This window comes from Oncorhynchus keta, chromosome 36 (assembly GCF_023373465.1).
Source record: "Oncorhynchus keta strain PuntledgeMale-10-30-2019 chromosome 36, Oket_V2, whole genome shotgun sequence".
Classification (NCBI taxonomy): domain Eukaryota; kingdom Metazoa; phylum Chordata; class Actinopteri; order Salmoniformes; family Salmonidae; genus Oncorhynchus; species Oncorhynchus keta.
Window position 1 is genome coordinate 20,427,992 of NC_068456.1, and position 23,487 is coordinate 20,451,478.

Consider the following 23,487-nt stretch of genomic DNA (forward strand, 5'->3'; position numbering starts at 1 on the left):
GAGTGGTAGCAAAATGTTGAGGAGTGCCAAGCTGAGCTGGAAGAAGCTCAGAAGGATTATTGATCTCTCAACACTCAGCTCTTCAAGATGAAGAACTCCTATGAGGAGGATCAGCTGGAGACCCTGAAAAGGGAGAAGAAAAAAAAATCTGCAACATGAGCAAACTACAACAATACTGTGTATCAACCATGTATGTCTCCTGAAAATACCCTTATTATAAACCAATGTTGTGTTTGTGTGTGCAGAGGAGATCGCTGACTTGACTGAACAGATCGGAGAGACTGGCAAGAGCATCCGTGAGCTGGAGAAAGCAAATAAAACTGTGTAGACAGAGCAGTGAGATCCAGACCGCTCTGGAAGAGGCTGAGGTAGAGCCCACTGCTGTTCCATAAGTATAAACACATTAAACTGTTACATGTTGAAAATGCTGTATAAACACATTTAAACAACTACTTTGCTTTGTCCATTCAGGGTAAACTAGAGTATGAGGAGTCCAATATCCTGCAGCTGGAGCTGAACCACATCAAAAGAGAGGTGGACAGGAAGCTGGCGGAGAAGGACGAGGATATGGAGAAGATAAAGAGTGAGGTGAACAGGAAGCTGGCGGAGAAGGACAAGGAGATGGAGAAGATAAAGAGTGAGGTGGACAGGAAGCTGGCAGAGAAGGACGAGGATATGGAGAAGATAAAGAGTGAGATGGGCAGGAAGCTGGTGGAGAAGAACGAGGAGATGGAGAAGATAAAGAGTGAGGTGGACAGGAAGCTGGCGGAGAAGGACGAGGATATGGAGAAGATAAAGAGTGAGGTGGACAGGAAGCTGGCGGAGAAGGACGAGGATATAGAGAAGATAAAGAGTGAGGTGGGCAGGAAGCTGGTGGAGAAGAACGAGGAGATGGAGAAGATAAAGAGTGAGGTGGACAGGAAGCTAGCGGAGAAGGACGAGGATATGGAGAAGATAAAGAGTGAGGTGGACAGGAAGCTGGCGGAGAAGGACGAGGATATGGAGAAGATAAAGAGTGAGGTGGGCAGGAAGCTGGTGGAGAAGAACGAGGAGATGGAGAAGATAAAGAGTGAGGTGGACAGGAAGCTGGCGGAGAAGGACGAGGAGATGGAGAAGATAAAGCGAAAGAGCCAGAGGTTGGCAGAGTCCATGCAGAGCACTCTGGACTCTGAGGTCCACAGTAGAAACGACGCCATGAGAGTGAAGAAGAAGATGGAGGGAGACCTGAACAATATCGATATCCAGCTGAGGCACTCCAACAGGAAGACCACCAAGGCCCAAAAACAGGAATGTCTATTGACAGCTCAAGGTACAAAAGCCATGACATCACGTTAAAAAAACTGAAAAATAGTGAGGGAATTGTCCTGATCAGTAGCAAATAATGACTTTCTTGACTTAAATCATTTATTCTGCGAGTAGCATACAGTGTAAGTCCACAAATTATGGTTTGGCCAGTTGCTCGAGGGTCTTCCTTGAGTTCTGTGAGTTTTCTAGAATGCACTGTGGTCCCTATATGTCGCTGTCCCAGCATGCCTCTGAAGACATGAAGGAGCAGGCCGCCATGGTTGACCGCAGGAACTCTCTGATGGTGGCTGAGATTGAGGAGTTGTTCTGGAGCAGACAGAGTGAGCGAGCACAAGCTGGTAGACGCCAACAAGCGTGTGGGACCTCGGCACTCCCAGCTAACACGAGTGAAAAGCCATTTCCAGTTCCCATCATTTTTTTTATTTTTTTATTTTACCTTTATTTAACTAGGCAAGTCAGTTAAGAACAAATTCTTATTTTCAATGACGGCCTAGGAACAGTGGGTTAACTGCCTGTTCAGGGGCAGAATGACAGATTTGTACCTTGTCAGCTCGGGGTTTGAAATATGGTCCTTCTGTAGCTCAGTTGGTAGAGCATGGCGCTTGTAATGCCAGGGTAGTGGGTTCGATTCCCGGGACCACCCATACGTAGAATGTATGCACACATGGCTGTAAGTCGCTTTGGATAAAAGCGTCTGCTAAATGGCATATATTATTGTTATATTTAACTTGCAACCTTCAGGTTACTAGTCCAACGCTCTAACCACTAGGCTACCCTGCCGCTCCCATCATGTGACTTGTACATTATGTTCTCTTGAGATTATCTTGAGGTTCAACTCATCATCAATAAATGATTATTCCTCCAGTACACCAGACTTCTGAACACCAAGAAGAAGTTGCAGACTGACCTGGTGACAGTGCAAGGTGAGGTGGACGACATCATCCAGGAGGCCAGGAACGCAGAGGAGAAGACCAAGAAGCATATCACTGATGTGAATCCTCATAATGTGGCTTGTATGGTAGTCTACAACCCCAGGCAAATATCTGAGAGGACTCCCTTCTAGAGAATGTAGGTATGATGACACACTATACAATCTGATTGTCCAATTCAGAGTTTTATGTTCAATTGTAGCACATTATATCGAAGAATATAGCATTTCTCTGGCCGGTACAGATACCAAATAATATCTTGGTGATAATGATGGTTATGATGCCAAGTATAAAAGCCAGTATATATAATTTGATTGAGTATTGATTACACCTTCTCAAACATTGTGTCCATGTCCCCTGTGCTACAGGTGGGTGATCTTGAGACTGAGGTGGAGACCGATCAGAGAGGATGTGTGGATGCTGTGTGGATGCTGTCAAGAGAGTCTGCAAGTATGAGCGCAGAGTCAAGGAGCTCACCTACAAGGTAAGAGAAACACATGCACACACTCTCACTCACACAAACACACACACATGACTTGTGAGCTTTGACTATTATCTCACACAGACTGAGAAAGATAAGAAAATCGTCAGCAGACTGCAGGACCTGGTGGACAAGTTGCAGTGGAAAGTGAAGACCTACAGGAGGCAGGCTGAGGAAGCAGTGAGTCACAGTAGACTTGCAGTCAAATACTCACTGTATAAGGAGAATCATTACATACATACATTACATTATCTGGTTTTCTCCCTCCTTACCTGTTCTTGTATCCTCTTCCTCTCTCCCTCTCACTTTCTCCCCCTCCAAGGAGGAACCATCCAACTTCCACATGTCTAAGTTCAGGAAGGTGCAGCATAAGCTGTATGAGGCAGAGGAGCGTTGTGACATTACTGAGACCCAGGTCAACAAGCTCATGGCCAAGGGCCGCTATGCCGAACACGAACACATTACAGATCTGCTGTTACACCTAGGCTGCATGGGAAATGGCACCCTATACCCTGTATAGTGCACTCCCTTTGACCAGGACCCATAGGGAATGCGGTGCTATTTCAGACGCAGACCCAACACACATGTCCAAATATATCCTCATCATCCTCACCACTTGATGGTTCAGTGTATACAGGTCGATATTGACCTAATAACTTTATTGGAGCATAATGACTTAGAGGTCTCTGAGAAACCTATACTTAGAGAATATTGATGCAGTTTCTAATGTTAAAGAATATAAGACAACTCCTACTAAATGTATAAATGAAATTTAAAGCAATGCTGAGCACAGAGGCTTACAAAGGAGTACCTTATCACATCCATTGTATTATTTAAAGTGTTCATGTGTGTATTATGGATGAAAAGGATGATGTTGATCCCTTCTTTTCTCTTGTCACAGGCAGCTGGAGCTGAATAAACAAGACTATCTCATTTTGTTTGTTTAATAAAAAGAAGATGTTTTTTTATTCAGAGCCAACATTAAACATGTGTGGCCACACTAGTCTCCCTGGTTACACATGACACAGTACTATACCCAGAGCTTGAAACGAAATCACACCTCTCAACTAACTGAGTATACTGGAGTTGAACTATTACATTTAGGGTTGAGCAAAACATCCAAAATGATCTGAACAATGAAGATCGCAAATTGTCCATCAATTAGTAATTGTATAATTATAAACAAGAGATCTCATCACTCATGAAAGTGGTCCTCTGTAGTTAGTAGAGCATGCTGCTTGTAATGCCAGAAGAGTGGTTTCGATTCCCAGGACCACCCATGCATGACATGCATGACTGTAAGTCGCTTTGGATACAAGCAGCTGCTAAATGGCATATATTATTATATTATATATTATATTCTCTGTACAAGTTAAACATTTTTATTCATTACGTTCCAGAGAGCAAACACTCTGAAATACTTCCAATGTACAGATTAAAAGACTCCAGCTTTCTGACCTCACCTTGCAATTATATGACAAATAAGTACATGTATATTACACGTTTCACCCCAACTAAAACATCAAGAGATATTGGATACAGAGTCATCTAAACTATACTAAAATATGATACCGGCTGACTGACTGTATGTCCGCTGCATTCCGTTTTTTTGGGGGGGTCCTTTATAATACAATTATATGTATACATTCAGTGCATTGCTGTGGTACGACCACATGGTTTGTATTGGAAAATGTGTTAGGCATTAGCATTAGTGCTAATCATATCATAATGAAATAGTTTGCCTGTCAGCAGGCTGTGTTCCTAGTAACAGCAGGATGTTGTTGTGTGTTGTGAAGGAGGAGCAGAGTGAGGTTGAGTATGACCAGGATCAGGACATGTGATGATAAGTACCACTTCTTCATGTGACCGAGGAAGAGGAGCAGCCCAGTGGAGATTACAAACACTTGATTGTGTTCCACTCAAAACTGGAGAAAAAAACACTCAGGAAAGGACTTTCTCTTCTCTCCTGTGGGTGTAGAGTGACTGCTATTATATATATTGAACTGAAGGTATGTATAACTTGTATTTTATTCATGTAAACCGTTTAGCAGATTTTCCTTTTGGCCCAATGTGATAATGTATTTTGTTCTATGTTGGAAGATAAACAGTAGCCTTCCGTCTTTGTGCAGTGATAAATTAGTGATAAATTGCTTAAACAGTTTACTGGGCAAGTATTTAATTGGTTGAACTATACTGTATCACAGTGTACGGTAGGCCTAATCTAGTCGTTCTGTTCTATTACTACACAGATATTAATTCATATTAATAATCAAGAAAGTGAATCTTAAAGTAGTGAAGTTGCATACATTTAATATGATAATTAAGTTGAAAAGTATTATTCTCAGGAAAACATATATGCATTGCACATCTGAGTTCAAATGCTGATCATTGATAGATGTACCGTGGTGGCCATTTTATTGCCAAGCATTCTCCAGAAATTATCTACCAATGAGCCACACCCAATGTTCAACTAGTAATCACTGTTTGAATTAGATGTATTGATTACAGTGTCTAAATGATAAGAATCAACAGAATACTCTGGAATAAATATTTAGCTACATGGACCTACTGTACAGTACTGAAGATGTCACTGTGGAAGATGTGTTAGTTCAGGGTCATAGTAATATACTGAATAAAGAAATAAATGCAACATGTAACAATATACCCCCCCGGTTGGACATTCTGCCAAATTTTCTAAAACTACGCTGGAGGCTGTTTATGGTCGAGAAATTAACATTTGATTAACTGGCTACAGCTCTGGTAAACATTCCTGCAGTCAGCGACATTCCTGCACGGCCCTCAAAACATGAGAGACATTTGTGGCATTGTGTTGTGTGACAAAACTGCACATTTTAGAGTGGCCTTTTGTCCCCAGCACAAGGTACAGCTGTGTAATGATCATGCTGTTTAATCACTTCTTGATATACCACACCTGTCAGGTGGATGGATTATCTTGGCAAAGGAGAAATACTCACTAACAGGGAAATTTGTGTACAAACTTTGAAGGAAATTTGATTTTTGTGCCTATGGAACATTTCTGGGGGAAAAAAATTCAGCTCATGAAACATGGGACCAACACTTTACATGTTGTGTTTATATTTTTGTTCAGTGTACTAAAACACAGACTAAACACACAGCTATTCATAGATATGTAGGCTGTAGAGATTGGAACTGATTACTTGAATCATATTCCCACTGGGACGATAGACATGACGCAAACAACTGCTGGCATATGTGTAACAGTACAGGGAATAACCAGGAGAATAAAACATGAGAAAAAACAAGGCAGTGTTAAATACTAGGTTTATAACGGGTAAACACCACAATGGATATGAAATGTTTATAATGCTGTTGTAGCACAAACCAGAGAGCTATTATTATATTATGTTTTTTTCTCCAGATGATGGATTAATGACAATGGCATTAGCAGACACTTTGAAAGCATAGATTAGGCTCTAACTATATTACATGACAAAACGTGATTTGAATAGGAATTTTGCCTGGATTTCTTTTTTCAGTCTTCCCTATAGGCTCCATTGAAAACAAAGTGCCTCTGATCTTACTGTAAAGAATTATGTTTCAATATAAACTGACTGAATGGCTACTGAATACTTCCACTCTCTCTGTTGTTAATTTAGACTGTCCAGCTTGTACCCTCCTGCAGTCAGGATGCAGACCATTCAGACTGTAGAGACCCAGGTACCTTTCCTGAAGGAGAGCTTCTTCACCACAGCGTTTAAAGACAGGAGGAAGAGTAGTGTGACTAACCTGCTCCGCAGACAGCAACAACAACAACATCATACTCACCATCCGCTTCCGCCTTCTCTGGACGGGGAGGAGCCTCGCATTGAGCATGCTCGACTGGGTCGCTCATCCAGCAGCCCGTTATGCAACAAAGCAGAGCGAGCAGATAGGAGCAGGGAGGGGGAGGGAGACAGTGAGTCTGTCAGCCTCCTTTCAGCAGCAGCAGCATCCTCACAGCTGCTCCTGACACCGACGAGCAGGCAGGGATTAGTGCTGAGCTCCCGGAGAACCAGTTCAGCAAACCATGAGAAACAGCCCCAGCAGCATGGCCTGATCGCCAAGGGGGTCCGCCTGTTTAGGAACATGGGGAACCAGGAGGCCAAGCAGAGGAAGGTGGTAGGGGGAGACGCCCCCTGTGATGGGGGAGCCGAGGACAGAGAACCGGAGTGCTCTAATAAAGGCAAGAAATCCAAAGGGGGAGATGCCGGCAAGAAGAAATCCAAATCGGAATCCAAAAGCTCTGTGTTTTCCAGTATGCGGATCAGGAAGAGTCTGTCGAAGGCGAAGGGGTTGTCCAAGGAGGATATCCTGGACAGCAAGGGATGCCAGCTGGAGGTGACTGGTGGGGTCAACAGCAGCCTCTCGGCAGATGAGCTGGGAATGATGTCGGATGGTGAGCCAGAACAAGGCCACTTGACAACATCGGGGCCGGAGGACGAGGGCCAGAGGATTAGTTCAGGATCAGACGGGGACCTCTACAGCTTCCACTCTGCTGCGGCTGATCATGAAGATCTGCTGTCGGACATCCAGCAGGCTATTAGGGAGCAGCATGGGACCTCTGACGGGGTCCTGGATAGGGTCACTGTCCCTTTGGCTGAGGAGGTCACCTCCCCCATCTCCGATGGTGATGTTGAACCCCTAGCCCCTGACCCCACTGACCCACAAGAGGTAGCCTCCACTCAGGGGCCAGACCTGGACAAGGGACAGGTGGATGAGACACCTGTTGTTACTGATACTGTAGGACCAGACCAAAGTGCTGAGCTTGGACAGTCAGAGGCAGAGGGAGGTGTTGCATCTGGGGAGGAGTCAGATTTAGGTTCACCAAGTGACAGTGGCCCCTCCTCGGCTGCCTTCGACACCGAGAGGAGCAGTGGAAGCCCCCTGCCCAAAACCACCAGCACCTACAGCTTCCCAGACACCACCGCGACCACCACATCCTATGAGAGCGCAGAGGAGCCCCAGGATGACCTGGAGAGTCCGGTGGTGACCTCCCAGCTGACTCAGAGCCAGAGCTTTGATGAGGGGAGTAGCACCATCGAGGGGGTCAGGTGTATCAGGTTGGGAACGACCTCAGGGTCACCCAGAAGTGTCAGTAACATGGACCTGACTGTGGAGAGGGAGGAGGGGGACAGGGGGGGAGACTTCCGGTCTATGAGCAGGAGGAAGAGTAGCTATTCTGTCTCTCTGCTGACGGCTGACAGTTCTAAAAGAGCCCTTTCCAGAAGGACGTCCTCCACTACCGCCACTGTCAAGCCCTATCCTCCCATTCACCCTTCCTACGTGAAGACCACCACCAGGCAGTTGACATCCCCCATAGCCTCCCCCAGCCAAAGCCCCCTTATCCCCCGTAGGATGGGGCCAGGCTCTGGGGCAGGGTATGGGGGCCACAAGGCCCAGCTGTGGAAGACCACCAGGCAAAGGTCATGCAGTATCGCCGGGCCTCTCAGTCATTCTGCAGACTGGACCAAGGATCTGGAAGGCCTCAGAGCTAGGCATGAGGATGCCGCTGACCTCCAGGAGCATGGGGGGTCAGAGAGAGTCATCCCAGGGGCTAGTCTGACCCTAGGCACCAGACTACGCCTCTCAGGTGTCCAGAAAACCACCACAGGGCCAAATCAAGATGTCTTCTCTGGTAAGTGACTGAGCATATAGGTGCTAAATGAGTTACAGGGTAACATTGGCATAAATGGGGTAAATATGTTGGTTAGATAATAATTTAGGCCTATTATGGCTGGGAATCCATGGAAGGCTGGTTGTAGTAAGCCATCATTTTGGGCTTTGAGCCTTTTTGCCAAACAGGGATTATGTGAGTGTGTAATGATAATGTGTGTCATGTGAATGTGTAATGATAATTATCATCATGTAAAATTACAATAACCATTGTGTATTTATAAATATAGGACCAATAGATGTGAATGTATTTCTGTAATTATACTGTTATATTGAATTTGAATATCAACCCCTGTAAGAACATACTGTGCTGTACCTTATGGAGCAATATGTTGACATGGATATCCTCCTCAGAATTATTAGACTACATAAGGCTGATGGTCTGGGGCTCAGCTGTTTCAGCTCTCTGCTCCCGCAGCAGTGCTGATTGTGAAAATGATCACTCACCCATGGCAATGCCGTTCTTTGCCCAACTGTCTTGAGAGGGCTACACACCACCACACTCACACACACACACACACACACACACACACACACACACACACACACACACACACACACACACACACACACACACACACACACACACACACACACACACACACACACACACACACACACACACACACACACACTCACAGAATGTTTGTATTACTTTTTAACGCTGCATTGTTGGGAAAGGGCTCATAAATAAGCATTTCATGGTAAAGTCTGTGATAAATCTAATTTGATTGAACCTCTTCACATTTGCACAGCTGAACTGTAGCTAGATATTCAGATCATTCCTTGATACAGTGGTAGGTTGCTGTCTTGCCCAGGATTGAGCTGTCAAACTTGATTATCAGTTTATCATTTTATCAACCAGACCATCTTGTTATCCAGTCTGGCCCTGGTTTGCCTCAGCTATTGGAGCACTCAGTCATGTGACATGGATCTGTTTTAGAGAATATCAATAGGGACAGGGGTCACTAGCCTTTACACCGAGGGGATTCTTTGCTGGTGCTGTTGTTGTTTGTGTTCATCTTTGTCACACTTTAAAGGCAACAAAAATACAGTTTCTTTTGATAAGGTTGTTCATCATCATACTGTCTGTGTATCTAAAAGAGGGTTGAACAGAGAGCAACGTGGGATTTTAACAAACATTTTGATTTCTTCATGTTCTTTAATCACACTGCTTAGATAAGCCTAAAATAGCTTTGAACTATTCTTACCTGATCATAATCTAAAAAACATCCATTGCAAGGACAAGTTTTGTATCACAACGTTGAAAAAAAACTACTTTGCAGCGTCGTGCAGCGTTCATTTAGATTTCTTTGTTATTAGTCCTAAGTAATTGATCTTTGGCGTTATTTGCAGTTGGCTCTCGTGTTCTAGCTAATTTAAGTCATAACACGCATATAATAGCATTATAGATGATTAGTTTGACTGTTTTAATTGAATCTCCTGCCAGTAGAACATGGATCAGTAGAGGAGTAGGCCTACGTCTCCCCACCAAAGCTCCTCTGGTCACATTGCCATGACTTGTGACCTCTCTGGATTAGAAAACCAGGCCTTCCCTTGCTCTGTCTAGGCCATCCCTTTCGTAACATACACAGCTGAGCAATGTGGTAGGATTATTCCTCCCCACCTCCTATGACTCAATGACCAGGATGGTTCTGATAAATATCGTTATTTTGATGTTAGCCTAGAGTACTGTTTAAATGCCAGCTGTTAATGTGAAGGTTAAGCCATGGCATTTGCAGAAAGCATCTTCCATCATGTGATTTCTAAGAAGGTGCCCTCTTTTGGCCACCTCAGGACCAATAGATGTTGCACAGAGAAGTTGAAAACACAGTATTTATAAAAGAATAGTAGTAACACAATACTGTTTTGCAGTACTACATCTAGCTAACGTATCAATGTATAATGTTTGTTTTTAAAAACTGGGTGGTTCAAGCCCTGAATGCTGATTGGCTGAAAGCTGTGGCATATGAGACCATGTACCACGAGTATGACAAAACATGTATTTTTACTGTTCTAATTGTGTTTGCAACATAAGGGGGTGGGATATATGGCCAATATACCATGGTTAAGGGCTCTTCATAGCCACAACACAGAGCAGAATACCGGGATACAGCCCATAGCCGTGGTCTATTGGCCATATACAACAAACCCCCAAGATACATTCAGGGCTCGAACCACCCAGTTTATAAAAACAAACATTATACAGTGATACGTTAGCTACTTAGTGATAACTAATATAAGCCATATACGCTTTTGCTCCAGCATTTTCTTTAATGATGTAGATTAGAAGTTTGAAACTGCTTGCACTTGTAGGTGCCAATTATCGAAACTGTTTGCACTCGTATGAGTCAATTATTGAAGCTGCTTGCACATGTAGATGTAGGTGTTAATTATCTTGTCTGAATCTGTGATCTACCATCTCACTCTCTATCTGTAGATCTTTGAATGTTAAATGTTTCTCTCTTCATTTTACATCTGTGTGTATCTCTATCAATTACAAAAATCCCTCTGCTGTCGCATCAATAGCCTCTGCAGTATCTGTTTCTTCATAACGGTGTGTCTTCCCCAGATCTATTTTATGAATGTCTCTTTCTTTCTTTCTCTCTCTCTCTCTCTCTCTCTCTCTCTCTCTCTCTCTCTCTCTCTCTCTCTCTCTCTCTCTCTCTCTCTTTTATTTCTTTCTTTCTATCTTTCTTTCTTTCCTTTCTTTCTCTCTCTGTCACTGTCTCTATGTCTCTGTTGCTGTCTCCCCCCACCCACTCTCTCTCCCTCTTCCTCTCTGTGTCTCCCTCTGTCTCTCTCTCTCTCTCTCTCGCTCTCTCTCTTTTTCTTCCTTAGGACACACCTTGTTGGAGCGTCTATGTCTGCAGCAGCAGGGGAAGGGAGTGACGGAGGAGGAGGCGGAGAGGTTGTGTTGTCGTATGTTGGGCCTGGGGCTGCTGCAGCCCCTCAGTGACTGTTTCAGAGAGCAGCATGAAGACATTGTCACTCCAGCCACAGTCACCTTTAATGTGAGAACCAACCCTTTACTTACTAACATTGTTTCACTACTGCCGTTTCAACAAATATCACACTGAACTGGCTAGTATCACTCACTGGACGATAGTTTATTATGAACAAATTTATTCAAACAAATGTATTCTGGATTATGTATCAAATATCCACCATCTCCATATCTGGATGTTTTTATATTTGAGCGTTTCCTCATGTTGACAACAGTTCTCATGGTCAGCCTAACCATATGAAACTGATTTCATAAATGTTTAAATCCTTTTCCCAGTAACGCTTCACTCGGACGTAATCTCATGTTTGTGTGGTTATAATTTTCCAAGCAAAGTTCGTTGAGCGCGCTGTCAGTGCCATTTTTATCACATGCCCCTTGCAGCTGAATCCACTCAGCTGTAAGGTTCTTAGTCTGAGGATTTAAATATAGATTTCACGGCTTAGTAATTTTTTGAAACTAGAAAAAAATGATATTGCGTGTGTACATGCAATCGTGTGTGTGTGGGTGGGGGAGGCCTTCCTGTTGCATTATCTCCATAGGGACTGAACATTGTGTTGTGAGGCAATGGGTTGTCATGTTTCCTTTCTTGATGTGCCATGTGATCAGAGCTGCTTTTCTTTTGCTCAATCACCAAAGTAGATTTGTGTCTGAACAGATGAGCGTTTGTCTCTGGCTGCGCTGTGCACCTCCCCCCTTAGATACACTCACACAAATAAACACACTGTCACAAACACTCAGTCATAACATGCACACAAAATCACATATAAATACAGTATGCACACACACACGCATGCCTTACAAACAGTCACTCTGTGACACACATACATCTGCTTGCGTAGACCATCTGCTGACTGCGTTGCATAAGAGCCCCACGTGCCCAGGGCTCAGGCTGCTCTTGAGAAGGCTCACTGTGGCTGGGTTGGTTTGCGCATGTCATCCCCTTTCACTGTCTCTACCTGGGGTTGGACCCGCAACCCTGCATTATTCAGCTTGACCAGAGTCAACCTCTAACCGTGTCTATTGACAACACTGCTCTCCTCCCTCACCTACTCTCCTCCCTCACCCGCTGTCAAATCAAATCAAAATCAAATCAAATTGTATTTATATAGCCCTTCGTACATCAGCTGATATCTCAAAGTGCTGTACAGAAACCCAGCCTAAAACCCCAAACAGCAAGCAATGCAGGTGTAGAAGCACAGTGGCTAGGAAAAACTCCCTAGAAAGGCCAAAACCTAGGAAGAAACCTAGAGAGGAACCAGGCTATGTGGGGTGGCCAGTCCTCTTCTGGCTGTGCCGGGTGGAGATTATAACAGAACATGGCCAAGATGTTCAAATGTTCATAAATGACCAGCATGGTCGAATAATAATAAGGCAGAAGAGTTGAAACTGGAGCAGCAGCACAGTCAGGTGGACAGCAAGGAGTCATCATGTCAGGTAGTCCTGGGGCACGGTCCTAGGGCTCAGGTCCTCCGAGAGAGAGAAAGAAAGAGAGAATTAGAGAGAGCATATGTGGGGTGGCCAGTCCTCTTCTGGCTGTGCCGGGTGGAGATTATAACAGAACATGGCCAAGATGTTCAAATGTTCATAAATTACCAGCATGGTCGAATAATAGTAAGGCAGAACAGTTGAAACTGGAGCAGCAGCATGGCCAGGTGGACTGGGGACAGCAAGGAGTCATCATGTCAGGTAGTCCTGGGGCATGGTCCTAGGGCTCAGGTCAGTTGAAACTGGAGCAGCAGCATGGCCAGGTGGACTGGGGACAGCAAGGAGTCATCATGTCAGGTAGTCCTGGGGCATGGTCCTAGGGCTCAGGTCCTCCGAGAGAGAGAAAGAAAGAAGTCCTGTCGTCCCTCACCCTTTTTTCTCTCTCTCACTCAATCTCTTGCCCTGTTTTATTTTCCTCTCTTCCATTTTTGTAATGCTACTCTTGCATATTCACTCTCATTCCTCTCTCTCTCTCTCTCTCTCTCTCTCTCTCTCTCTCTCTCTCTCTCTCTCTCTCTCTCTCTCTCTCTCTCTCTCTCTCTCTCTCTCTCTCTCTCTCACTGTCTCTCTCTTTCATATTCACTCTCATTCCTCTCTCTCTCTCACTCTGTCTCTCTTTCATCTTCACTCTCATTCCCCTCTCTCTCTCTCTCTCTCTCTCTCTCTCTCTCTCTCTCTCTCTCTCTCTCTCTCTCTCTCTCTCTCTCTCTCTCTCTGTCTCTCTTTCATCTTCTCTCTCATTCCTCTCTCTCTCTCTGTCTCTCTTTCATCTTCTCTCATTCCCCTCTCTCTCTCTCTCTCTCTCTCTCTCTCTCACTCTGTCTCTCTTTCATCTTCACTCTCATTCCCCTCTCTCTCTCTCTCTCTCTCTCTCTCTCTCTCTCTCTCTCTCTCTCTCTCTCTCACTCTTTCATCTTCACTCTCATTCCTATCGCTCTCTCACACTCTTTCTCTCTCTTTCAACTCCACTCTCATTGCTATCTCTCTCTCACACTCTTTCAACTCCACTCTCATTCCTGTCTCTCTCTCTTCCTCCCTACCTCTCTTTCTCTGTCCTCACTGTCCTCTCCCCTGTAAAAGTAAAAGTAGACAGCCTTTTTTGATTCCCTGAGATCTAATCACTCACTATAGTGCCACTATAATGAATCAGCATTGTCTCTATGGGGAAAATATTGTTGATGTGATAGAGTAGGGGGCTATGACAGGTTCTGACCATGTTGTTGTCTCTGTCTGTACTGTAGTTGTGATTCTGTCTCCAGTTCAAACGGGAGTTCTGGTTAAGGTTTTGTTCTGGCATTGACTTCACAGAGAAAACAACGCCCCAGGCAAGCTCACAGACTGGAACAGAATGAATATGTGCTACGTAAAGTGTAGACACCCACTCATACACATGCATACAGTACACACAAACACACACACTTGACATGCACAGTGTTGGAATGGCTTGATATTCTTACATAGATGGATAGCTATTATGTAGAGGTCTGTAAATTATCCGATTGATTTACAATATATTTAGATTCAGACTAAATTGGGCCCTTAGAATTGCCCAATTGCATGTATTAAATATCATATTACCGTGTCGTGCTGGAACTGCTTGCTGCAATGGAATCATTCACAGCCATTTCCCAGGAAGAAAATGTGCTCAGTTGATAAGTAATAAGCTCTCATGCATTAAGCTGAACTAATGGAATATACACGGTAACAAGCTGAGTTTTCATATCTCAGATGAATGAGATTGGCTTTCTTTTAGCTTCTCGCAATGTTCTACATGTTCCACTGTACAATAGGGAGTCTTGTGCTAAGCAAACACTGTACCTTAGATCACTTAGGAAAAGTGGACGTTTTTATTGGTTCGATTAGTACAGTGAAAGCCCTCTCTGTTTAGCCAATGTTGGTTGATGTCCTCTGAATCAACAGAGGGCTTTACATAGGTTGCTTTATTGATTTATTCCTTGGAGTAAAATGCGATTAAATATGAAGGGAGTTCCTGTTTCTCTGTCTGTATGTCAAATAGCTGTCTGCCTTTTTTTTGCACTTCCCTGTTTTGGCCTTGATTTGTGTGTATAAATAAATGCCAAAACAGGGCAGTGCAAAAAATAAAAAATAAACTGAAAATGATGTAGGTCTAATGTCCCAGTTATATTCGCCTGGTTATTATATGGTGTTAATATATCATGTGAATAAAATTCTGTAAAAATACATACTAACATGATCATCGTTTGTTTTCCCTCCCCCAGGAGGACCAACTGTATACGTGGGCCACCTTCGGCCTGCCCTCCCACCTCTGGGAACCCCATGAAGGCCGTACCCCAGGCCGCATCCAGGACCTGTGGCCCCCTCCACAACCAGCTCAGGTATGTTTTCAGCACTGTGTGTTTTATGTAGTGTACCACACCAAGCAGATGAGATCCGGAGGAGAACATTTATTAAAATAGTGTGACATTGAAAATGTTGCGTCAAATTCAAACGATGACTGTGCGCCTCAGAAGGACAACAGATCTTTGTAATCTTCAGTTTGCTATTACAACTGGAAGTGAATGAATGCCCAGACATGTTTTGTTACAATACTGTCCTCTTGTGGTTATATTTTGTATATTTTGTACAATAACAGCACATGAGGATATTACTCCTGCTCTTCCAACAGAGGTCAGGCTTGGCTTGAATTCTTACGATAACTTTCATAGGTCATTGTCAGAAGCAGGTTAACTTCATATTCTGTCAAGCTCCTAACCTTGTAATGGTCTCCTGAACGTCACTCAGAAAGACTCGGACTGTAAAGTCAACACGAACTGTAGTATGCATAGACATGGGTGTTGTGATGTGCATCTAACTCTGGGCTCTGCACTCTACACATGGCCTCTTTGAAGATCCTGGAGACTTTGATCATCTCGTGGGTCAAGTCTTTGAAGTCTCCCCATCAATGTTCTAACTACCCAGGTGCTGGAAGCCTGGCGTCTAGACATGTGGTCTTCCCTGACCTGACCCTGACCATGACCCTGACCCTCACTTTACCCTGACCTATAACCCTCGAACCAAACACCCTCAGTTGTGGGTGTTTGTTTACCCTTATTCACTCAGGTTGTGGCATCTACTAGGTTTGAAGTCTGAGGAATTGTTCAAAATATAGCTTTTTTGTAAGCATGTATTTTTTTGTAAAATGGGCTTCTTCTATAGAAATAAGTCCTACCACTCACTAAATAGTAGAAACCAGATTATCTAGTCAACGTTCCTGTCAGTCCTAGAATATGGTGACATCATCAATATGAACGCAGCTGCCACTTCATTAAAGCAGTTAGATGCAGTTTATCATAGCCCACTGTGCTTTATTAAGGGAGACCGTTTTAGCACTCATCACTGCATTATCTACCAGAAAGTTGGTTGGCCCTCTTTGATGTCACATACTGAAGGTTGATACATCGCTATGTTTTCATTTATTAAGCCCATTTACAAAAAGTCCCACGGTACCTAACATCTTTACTAAACTTTAGACATACGAGTTACCACACCCGCTTACTTTGGTCTCTACTGCGTTAGGTAAATCAGCTTTTAGTTTTGTTGTACTTTATTTGTGCAACAGTCTTCAAAATGTTCTTAAATGTGATGTTCTGGTACCTTTAGGGCAATTCAGAAAGTTGATGAATGTGTTCGTTTTTTTATGACAGTTTTTTTCTTTCTGCTTGCATGTTGTATTTGGATGTGGGTAATGGTCTCTGTATGACTCCCTGATAAAATAAAGGTATAATAAATAGTCAACTTAAAAAGCACATTCCTTGAAAAGTGTTAATGGCTTGACTATTTACGTCCATCAAAAAGGGCTTCAAACATCCCTTTATGTAATATTCAAATGTACAACGTTCTGTATTTTATTGCATCTGCTCGAAAGGTGGTCTGAAATCCTTTTTTCGTGACAGATTTCGTCAAAGTCCGGGAATCTGTCACAAGAGGACAATGGCAGTGATATTCCAGGGCTGGAGAAGACCATTAATGACTTGAGGATAAAGATGGCAGCACTGGAAATCCAGCATGCATCTCTGGAGATGGAGATCAACTCGAAGAAGAGAGGAGATGGGGACAATACTGTGGCCTTGGGGGGTATCAGCATCGCAGGAAAGAAGAGGATCGAGGTTTCCGTACAGACATCCCCTTTGGAGGAGGCCTTTAGATTTGAAGTGCCTTTCAGGGGAGGGTCAATCCCCTCCTCAGCCTCTCTCCCAGCAATCTCCTCCTCCTCCCTCCACAAACCTGAGTTTGTCTGTACCTGCCAACAGCAGCAGCAGAGTGGTACCCAGCCCCCACCTTCTCCCACCCCAGGTATACCCCCTCCTCCTCCTCCCCTTCCTCCTCTACCTCAGCTCTCTGGAGGGCTCCCACCACCACCACCCCCTCTCCCTGGTGGGGCTGGTCCTCCTCCTCCACCCCCCCCTCCTCCTTTACCAGGTATGGGCGGATCCTGTCCCCCACCTCCACCCCCTCCTCTGCCAGGTATTGGCCCCCTCCTCCGCCCCCACCCCCCAGCGGTGGACCTCCACCTCCACCCCCGCCACCAGGTATTGGCCCCCCTCCTCCGCCCCCACCCCCCGGCGGTGGACCTCCACCTCCCCCAGGATTTGGCCCTCCTCCCCCTCCCGGTGGATTCATGGCCCCCATGTCCCAGGAGGCTGGCCCTCAGAAGGCACCCATTGAGCCCCCCAAGCCCATGAAGCCTCTCTACTGGACCAGGATCCAGCTGCATGCTAAAAAGTAATTACTAGTCCACTTTAGTCCAATGACTGTTCGTACATATACAGTATGTTTATCCAAAGCTTCCTGTTTAACTACAGTATATGAGATATCCATAAACATAACGCATGAAAGAGAACGTATGCAAAAGATAGAGATAGATCATTGACATTCATGGAGGCTATAGAATGGGTTTTCTACTGAAGATAAAGATCAGCCTTGTAAACCAATGCTACACAGATGGTAACCCAGTCTAAAATCTGAGAAAGATGTGGGGAAAGAGTTTGGTGAGATGTTGTTTGAGTTGAAACAGATGTTGAGATGTGCTTTGCAGTGTTTGGGGAAGCTTCTCTGAAATCATAGTTTCCCAAACTACCAACACTGGAAGAAGTTAAGCTACACTAAAGCTACCTTAAGAAAAATATAGTTTCCTGAACTAAAACTAATTTGAAAAAGTAGTTCATTACATCCAAGCTACTTCGGGAAAAATTGTCATATCTAAATCTGAAATGTCATAGACTACAAATTGCAAAAACAGATCACTCTGGGGTCAGGTGTTAACATCATTTAGCCAATTAAACACAAAAACTATGTTTCAACTGTGATTTACGCAGGTCTGATGCCGAAAAACAAAGGAAATTCTTCTCTACTTCACAAATATTTTCTTTTCTTTTTGCAATAAAAGTAGTGTGTAGTTTCAGTAGTTAACTACACCACTACATGGCCAAAACGTTATTAACTACTGAAAACACTACCTAGATTTGAATTTAGTTCAACTACCACCAAGCTACTGCAAAATGAAGATACATTTCTAGTTAAACTACATGTATGTTCACTTCTCCCTAACATTGGCGGTTTGGTACTGATGCACTTGCACTCAGACTCCACACATGTAAATGTGTCTTATAATAGCCTTGAAATTGTACTGTGAAGTGTAAATAAGTCCATCTTATGATAATCATTGGGCATGATACATAGTGGTGTTTTTATTTATAGTTATTGGAAATGTAATGTACTGTACAGTTGTCTGAAGAGGTGCTATAGTGCTGGTCTTCCTGCTTTCTGGGGCTCGGTAAAGCATAACATGCCATACATTTTCAGTTGTAGGTTTGAGGTATACATCACCAGGATAAAGATGAAATGAAAGTGATGTAATGCAGATCTTTCTCTCTTCTACCTGAGGGATGCGAGTGGTTCTCTGGTTTGGGAGAAGATCGAGGAACCGTCAGTGGATTTTGATGAGTTTGTCAACTTGTTTTCCAAAAGTGCTGTGAAGGAGAAAAAAAAGCCAATATCAGACACCATCACCAAGTCCAAGGCCAAACAGGTACTGTACATTGTATGAGATTGTGTCTGCCTGTCTGCCCTTGACTCTCTTTGGTGCCATCCCTGTCTCTTCCTCCCCTTGATGCTCTTTGGTCCCATCTCTTTCTCTTCCTGCCCTTGACGCTCTTTGGTGCCATCCCTGTCTCTTCCTCCCCTTGATGCTCTTTGGTCCTATCCCTGTCTCTTCCTCCCCTTGATGCTCTTTGGTCCCATCCCTGTCTCTTCCTCCCCTTGATGCTCTTTGGTCCCATCTCTTTCTCTTCCTCCCCTTGACGCTCTTTGGTCCCATCTCTTTCTCTTCCTCCCCTTGATGCTCTTTGGTCCCATCTCTTTCTCTTCCTCCCCTTGACGCTCTTTGGTCCCATCTCTTTCTCTTCCTCCCCTTGACGCTCTTTGGTCCCATCTCTTTCTCTTCCTGCCCTTGACGCTCTTTGGTCCCATCCCTGTCTCTTCCTCCCCGTGATGCTCTTTGGTCCCATCTCTCTCTCTTCCTCCCCGTGATGCTCTTTGGTCCCATCTCTTTCTCTTCCTGCCCTTGACACTCTTTGGTTCCATCTCTTTCTCTTCCTGCCCTTGACACTCTTTGGTTCCATCTCTTTCTCTTCCTGCCCTTGACACTCTTTGGTCCCATCTCTTTCTCTTCCTGTCCTTGACGCTCTTTGGTTCCATCTCTCTTTCTCTTCCTGTCCTTGACGCTCTTTGGTCCCATCTCTTTCTCTTCCTCCCCTTGACGCTCTTTGGTCCCATCTCTTTCTCTTCCTGTCCTTGACTCTCTTTGGTCCCATCTCTTTCTCTTCCTGCCCGTGACGCTCTTTGGTCCCATCTCTTTCTCTTCCTGCCCTTGACTCTCTTTGGTCCCATCTCTTTCTCTTCCTGCCCTTGACGCTCTTTGGTCCCATCTCTTTCTCTTCCTGGCGTGACGCTCTTTGGTCCCATCTCTCTCTCTTCCTCCCCGTGACGCTCTTTGGTCCCATCTCTTTCTCTTCCTGCCCTTGACTCTCTTTGGTCCCATCTCTTTCTCTTCCTGCCCTTGACGCTCTTTGGTCCCATCTCTTTCTCTTCCTGCCCGTGACGCTCTTTGGTCCCATCTCTTTCTCTTCCTGCCCTTGACTCTCTTTGGTCCCATCTCTTTCTCTTCCTGCCCTTGACGCTCTTTGGTCCCATCTCTTTCTCTTCCTGCCCTTGACTCTCTTTGGTTCCATCTCTGTCTCTTCCTGCACTTCTCTCCGTCACATTAATCCCCTGCCTGTAAATGACATGAGGAAGTGACGTAGCCAGAGACTGATTATGTGGTGTGAGGTCTGGCTGCCCCTGGATTCCAGGCCCAGCGAAACTCGGAGCCAGTGTGTGGCGTGTGGTTCGCAAACCCACACTGATGACTGGGAGACACTGTGGCAGCCTCGTCTGTCCTGTGATTCCTCCCCTGAGACCGCTGCTCCGTGGCTCAGATCCAATAGTCTAGCATAGCTTCCCTTTCAAACTTTGTACTGTACTTTTCTGTCACAGCCACTGATCTGATGGATTTAAGTGCCATGGTGGAGAACTAGCTAGCCAAGCACTTCCGCTCTAAGTGGTCACAGGGGAAATTAAGATAAAAAATAGGGTTTAGTAGAGTATTGGGACAGAGCCTTTCGTGTGCTCTTCCCTCTTGTGTGAGAGGGACTTCCTCTGTGTATTCAGTACAGACAGACTTGATGATTGATGAAGAGCAGAAAGCTAGGCTGAGTCACTTTTTATACTCACTCTCAGTCAGACCTCATTATGTCTGGATTCAATCAACCTACCGACCATACAACATTCATTCATCACTTGGATATGAAGAATACCTTTTTTAAAGTAATAATGGAATAGCGTTTGCAAAGCATTTTTTATGCGTTATGTCGAAAGTGTTAGATATTTGGATATACCTTGTTATCATCTTTCTTCCCTCTCACACCTTCTGTCTTTGTTATGACTGGATTTGTGTCTTCATATCAGAGTGGACTGGCTACTTCACACTGTACTAACCCACTTTGTTATATTCAATGTTAAATGGGAAACTGTAGAGAAAGAATACTGTACTCAGGCCTTTAGTTTTAGTCACATTAACAGACGTCTGCATTTCTCTTCTGCCTCTGAGTACTTTTTCCACATCAACAAATGTTGTTTTGTGATAATTTATTCTCTTTTATGGTCTAATGAAGAACAAATTTTCCCTCAGGGTTTATTTCTGGCATGTTGATGCAGGGCTTTGTGGGTTTCGTAGAAATATGTGTAGGCCAACATTGAAAACACAGTATTACTGGAATGATTGACTCATGACAGGGAGGAGACACAAATAAAACATCAAACGGTGATTGACGGGAATTAAAGATCTTTTAAAACCTAGGATTCAATTTCTGCACATGGTTTGTATGTAATATTTTCATTGAAACCATGTTCCCATCAGGAAACTTTTTTGAATGGCTAATGAACTGTACATTAATAAACAGTTTATGATAAACTAGTTATGATATACTGCAGGAGAATAGTTATTCTGTAGATCCTGTCAAAAAGATATCAAATGTGGTAGAATGATCTTCAAAAAGGATGTCCAATGTGGTACAATGATCTTCAAAAAGGATGTCCAATGTGGTAGAATGATCATCACTATGAACACATCAGACAATATTATACTGCAGTGTAATACCACCATTATGCACCTACAATAGGAGTTTGGCCAACTGATATATTACTACTTTTATCATTGAAAATGACATTCTATGACGTCTACAGTGTGTTGGAGGCAGGAGGGCAGTGATGTAACTGTGTCCATGTTCTATGTTGTGGTTTGTGTGATCCGGAGCACATGCAATTGGTCTGTTTGAGTCTGGGGTTTACTAGCTACCCTCCCCAGACCACTTTATTACCCAGAAGCCACTCTGCTTTCTCAGTCTGACTGTGGTCACCTGGAGTGGCTACTCCACAGGAGGTAGGTGGCACCTTAATTGGGGAGAACAGGCTTGTGGTAATGACTGGAGCAGAATCAGTGGAATGGTATCAAATACATCAAACACATGGTTTGATGCCATTCCATTTTCTCCGTTCTGGCCATTATTATGAGCCGTCTTCCCTTCAGCAGCCTCCACTGGTCAACTCTACTGTGAACCGTACATGATACATTCCATGGTTTCACCAAGGCTGTTGGCTGTTGGTTTATCCATATACAGTGGCTTGCGAAAGTATTCACCCCCCTTGGCATATTTCCTATTTTGTTGCCTTACAACCTGGAATTAAAATAGATTTTTGGGTGGTTTGTATTATTTGATTTACACAACATGCCTACCACTTTGAAGATGCAAAATATGTTTTATTGTGAAACAAACAAGAAACATGATTTAAAAAACAGAAAACTTGAGCGTGCATAACTATTCACCTTCCATAGTCAATACTTTGTAGAGACACCTTTTGCAGCAATTACAGCTGCAAGTCTCTTGGGGTATGTCTCTATAAGCTTGGCACATCTTGCCAAGGATTTGGGATTTTTTGGCAATTCTTCAAGGCAAAACTGCTCCAGCTCCTTCAAGTTGGATGGGTTCCGCTGGTGTACAGCAATCTTTAAGTCATACCACAGATTCTCAATGTGGAGTGTTCAGCTTAAAGTGGTCCTATGGACAGATACTCCAATCTCCACTTTGCAGCTTATCTTTTGTCTCTTTGTTGCCCATCTGATTAATGCCCCCCTTGCCTGGTCCATGAGTTTTGGTGGGCGGCCCTCTCTTGGCAGGTTTGTTGTGGTGCCATATTCTTTCCATTTTTAATAATGGATTTAATGGGTGCTCCATGGGATATTTTTTTATCACCCAACACTGAGCTGTATTTCTCCCCAACTTTGTCTCTGACCTGTTTGGAGAGCTCCTTGGTCTTCATAGGGCCGCTTGCTTAGTGGTGTTGCAGACTCTGGGGTCTTTCAGAACAGGTGTATATACAGTGGGGCAAAAAGTGTTTAGTCAGCCACCAATTGTGCATGTTCTCCCACTTAAATATATGAGAGAGGCCTGTAATTTTCATCATAGGTACACTTAAACTATGACAGACAAAATGAGATAAAAAAAATCCAGAAAATCACAGTTTTTACCAAAAAGTTCTATTTTGGTTTCATCTGACCATATGACATTCTCCCAATCTTCTTTTGGATCATCCAAATGCTCTCTAGAAAACTTCATACGGGCCTGGACATGTACTGGCTTAAGCAGGGGGACACGTCTGGCACTGCAGGATTTGAGTCCCTGGCGGCGTAGTGTGTTACCTATGGTAGGCTTTGTTACTTTGGTCCCAGCTCTCTGCAGGTCATTCACTAGGTCTGGTTCTGGGATTTTTGCTCACCGTTCTTGTGATCATTTTGACCCCACGGGGTGAGATCTTGCGTGGAGCCCCAGATCCAGGGAGATTATCAGTGGTCTTGTATGTCTTCCATTTCCTAATAATTGCTCCCACAGTTGATTTCTTCAAACCAAGCTGCTTACCTATTGCAGATTCAGTCTTCCCAGCCTGGTGCAGGTCTACAATTTTGTTTCTGG

General features: G+C 44.1%; 1 protein-coding gene and 1 pseudogene across 1 annotated transcript in view; both read left to right on the top strand.

The window, feature by feature from the left end:
* The first annotated feature begins 2,579 nt into the window (after window positions 1-2,579).
* Window positions 2,580-3,239, top strand: LOC118369411 (myosin-8-like; annotated as a pseudogene).
* Window positions 3,240-3,277: 38 nt separating this feature from the next.
* The window catches only part of LOC118369779 (formin-2), a 58,962-nt gene continuing 38,752 nt past the window's right edge, over window positions 3,278-23,487 (top strand). The window contains 7 exon segments of the mRNA XM_035754471.2: window positions 3,278-4,724; window positions 6,354-8,371; window positions 11,251-11,423; window positions 15,142-15,258; window positions 16,816-17,392; window positions 17,395-17,644; window positions 18,806-18,950. Of these exon segments, the coding sequence (XP_035610364.2) occupies window positions 6,385-8,371; window positions 11,251-11,423; window positions 15,142-15,258; window positions 16,816-17,392; window positions 17,395-17,644; window positions 18,806-18,950 (3,249 nt within the window). The 5' untranslated portion in view covers window positions 3,278-4,724; window positions 6,354-6,384.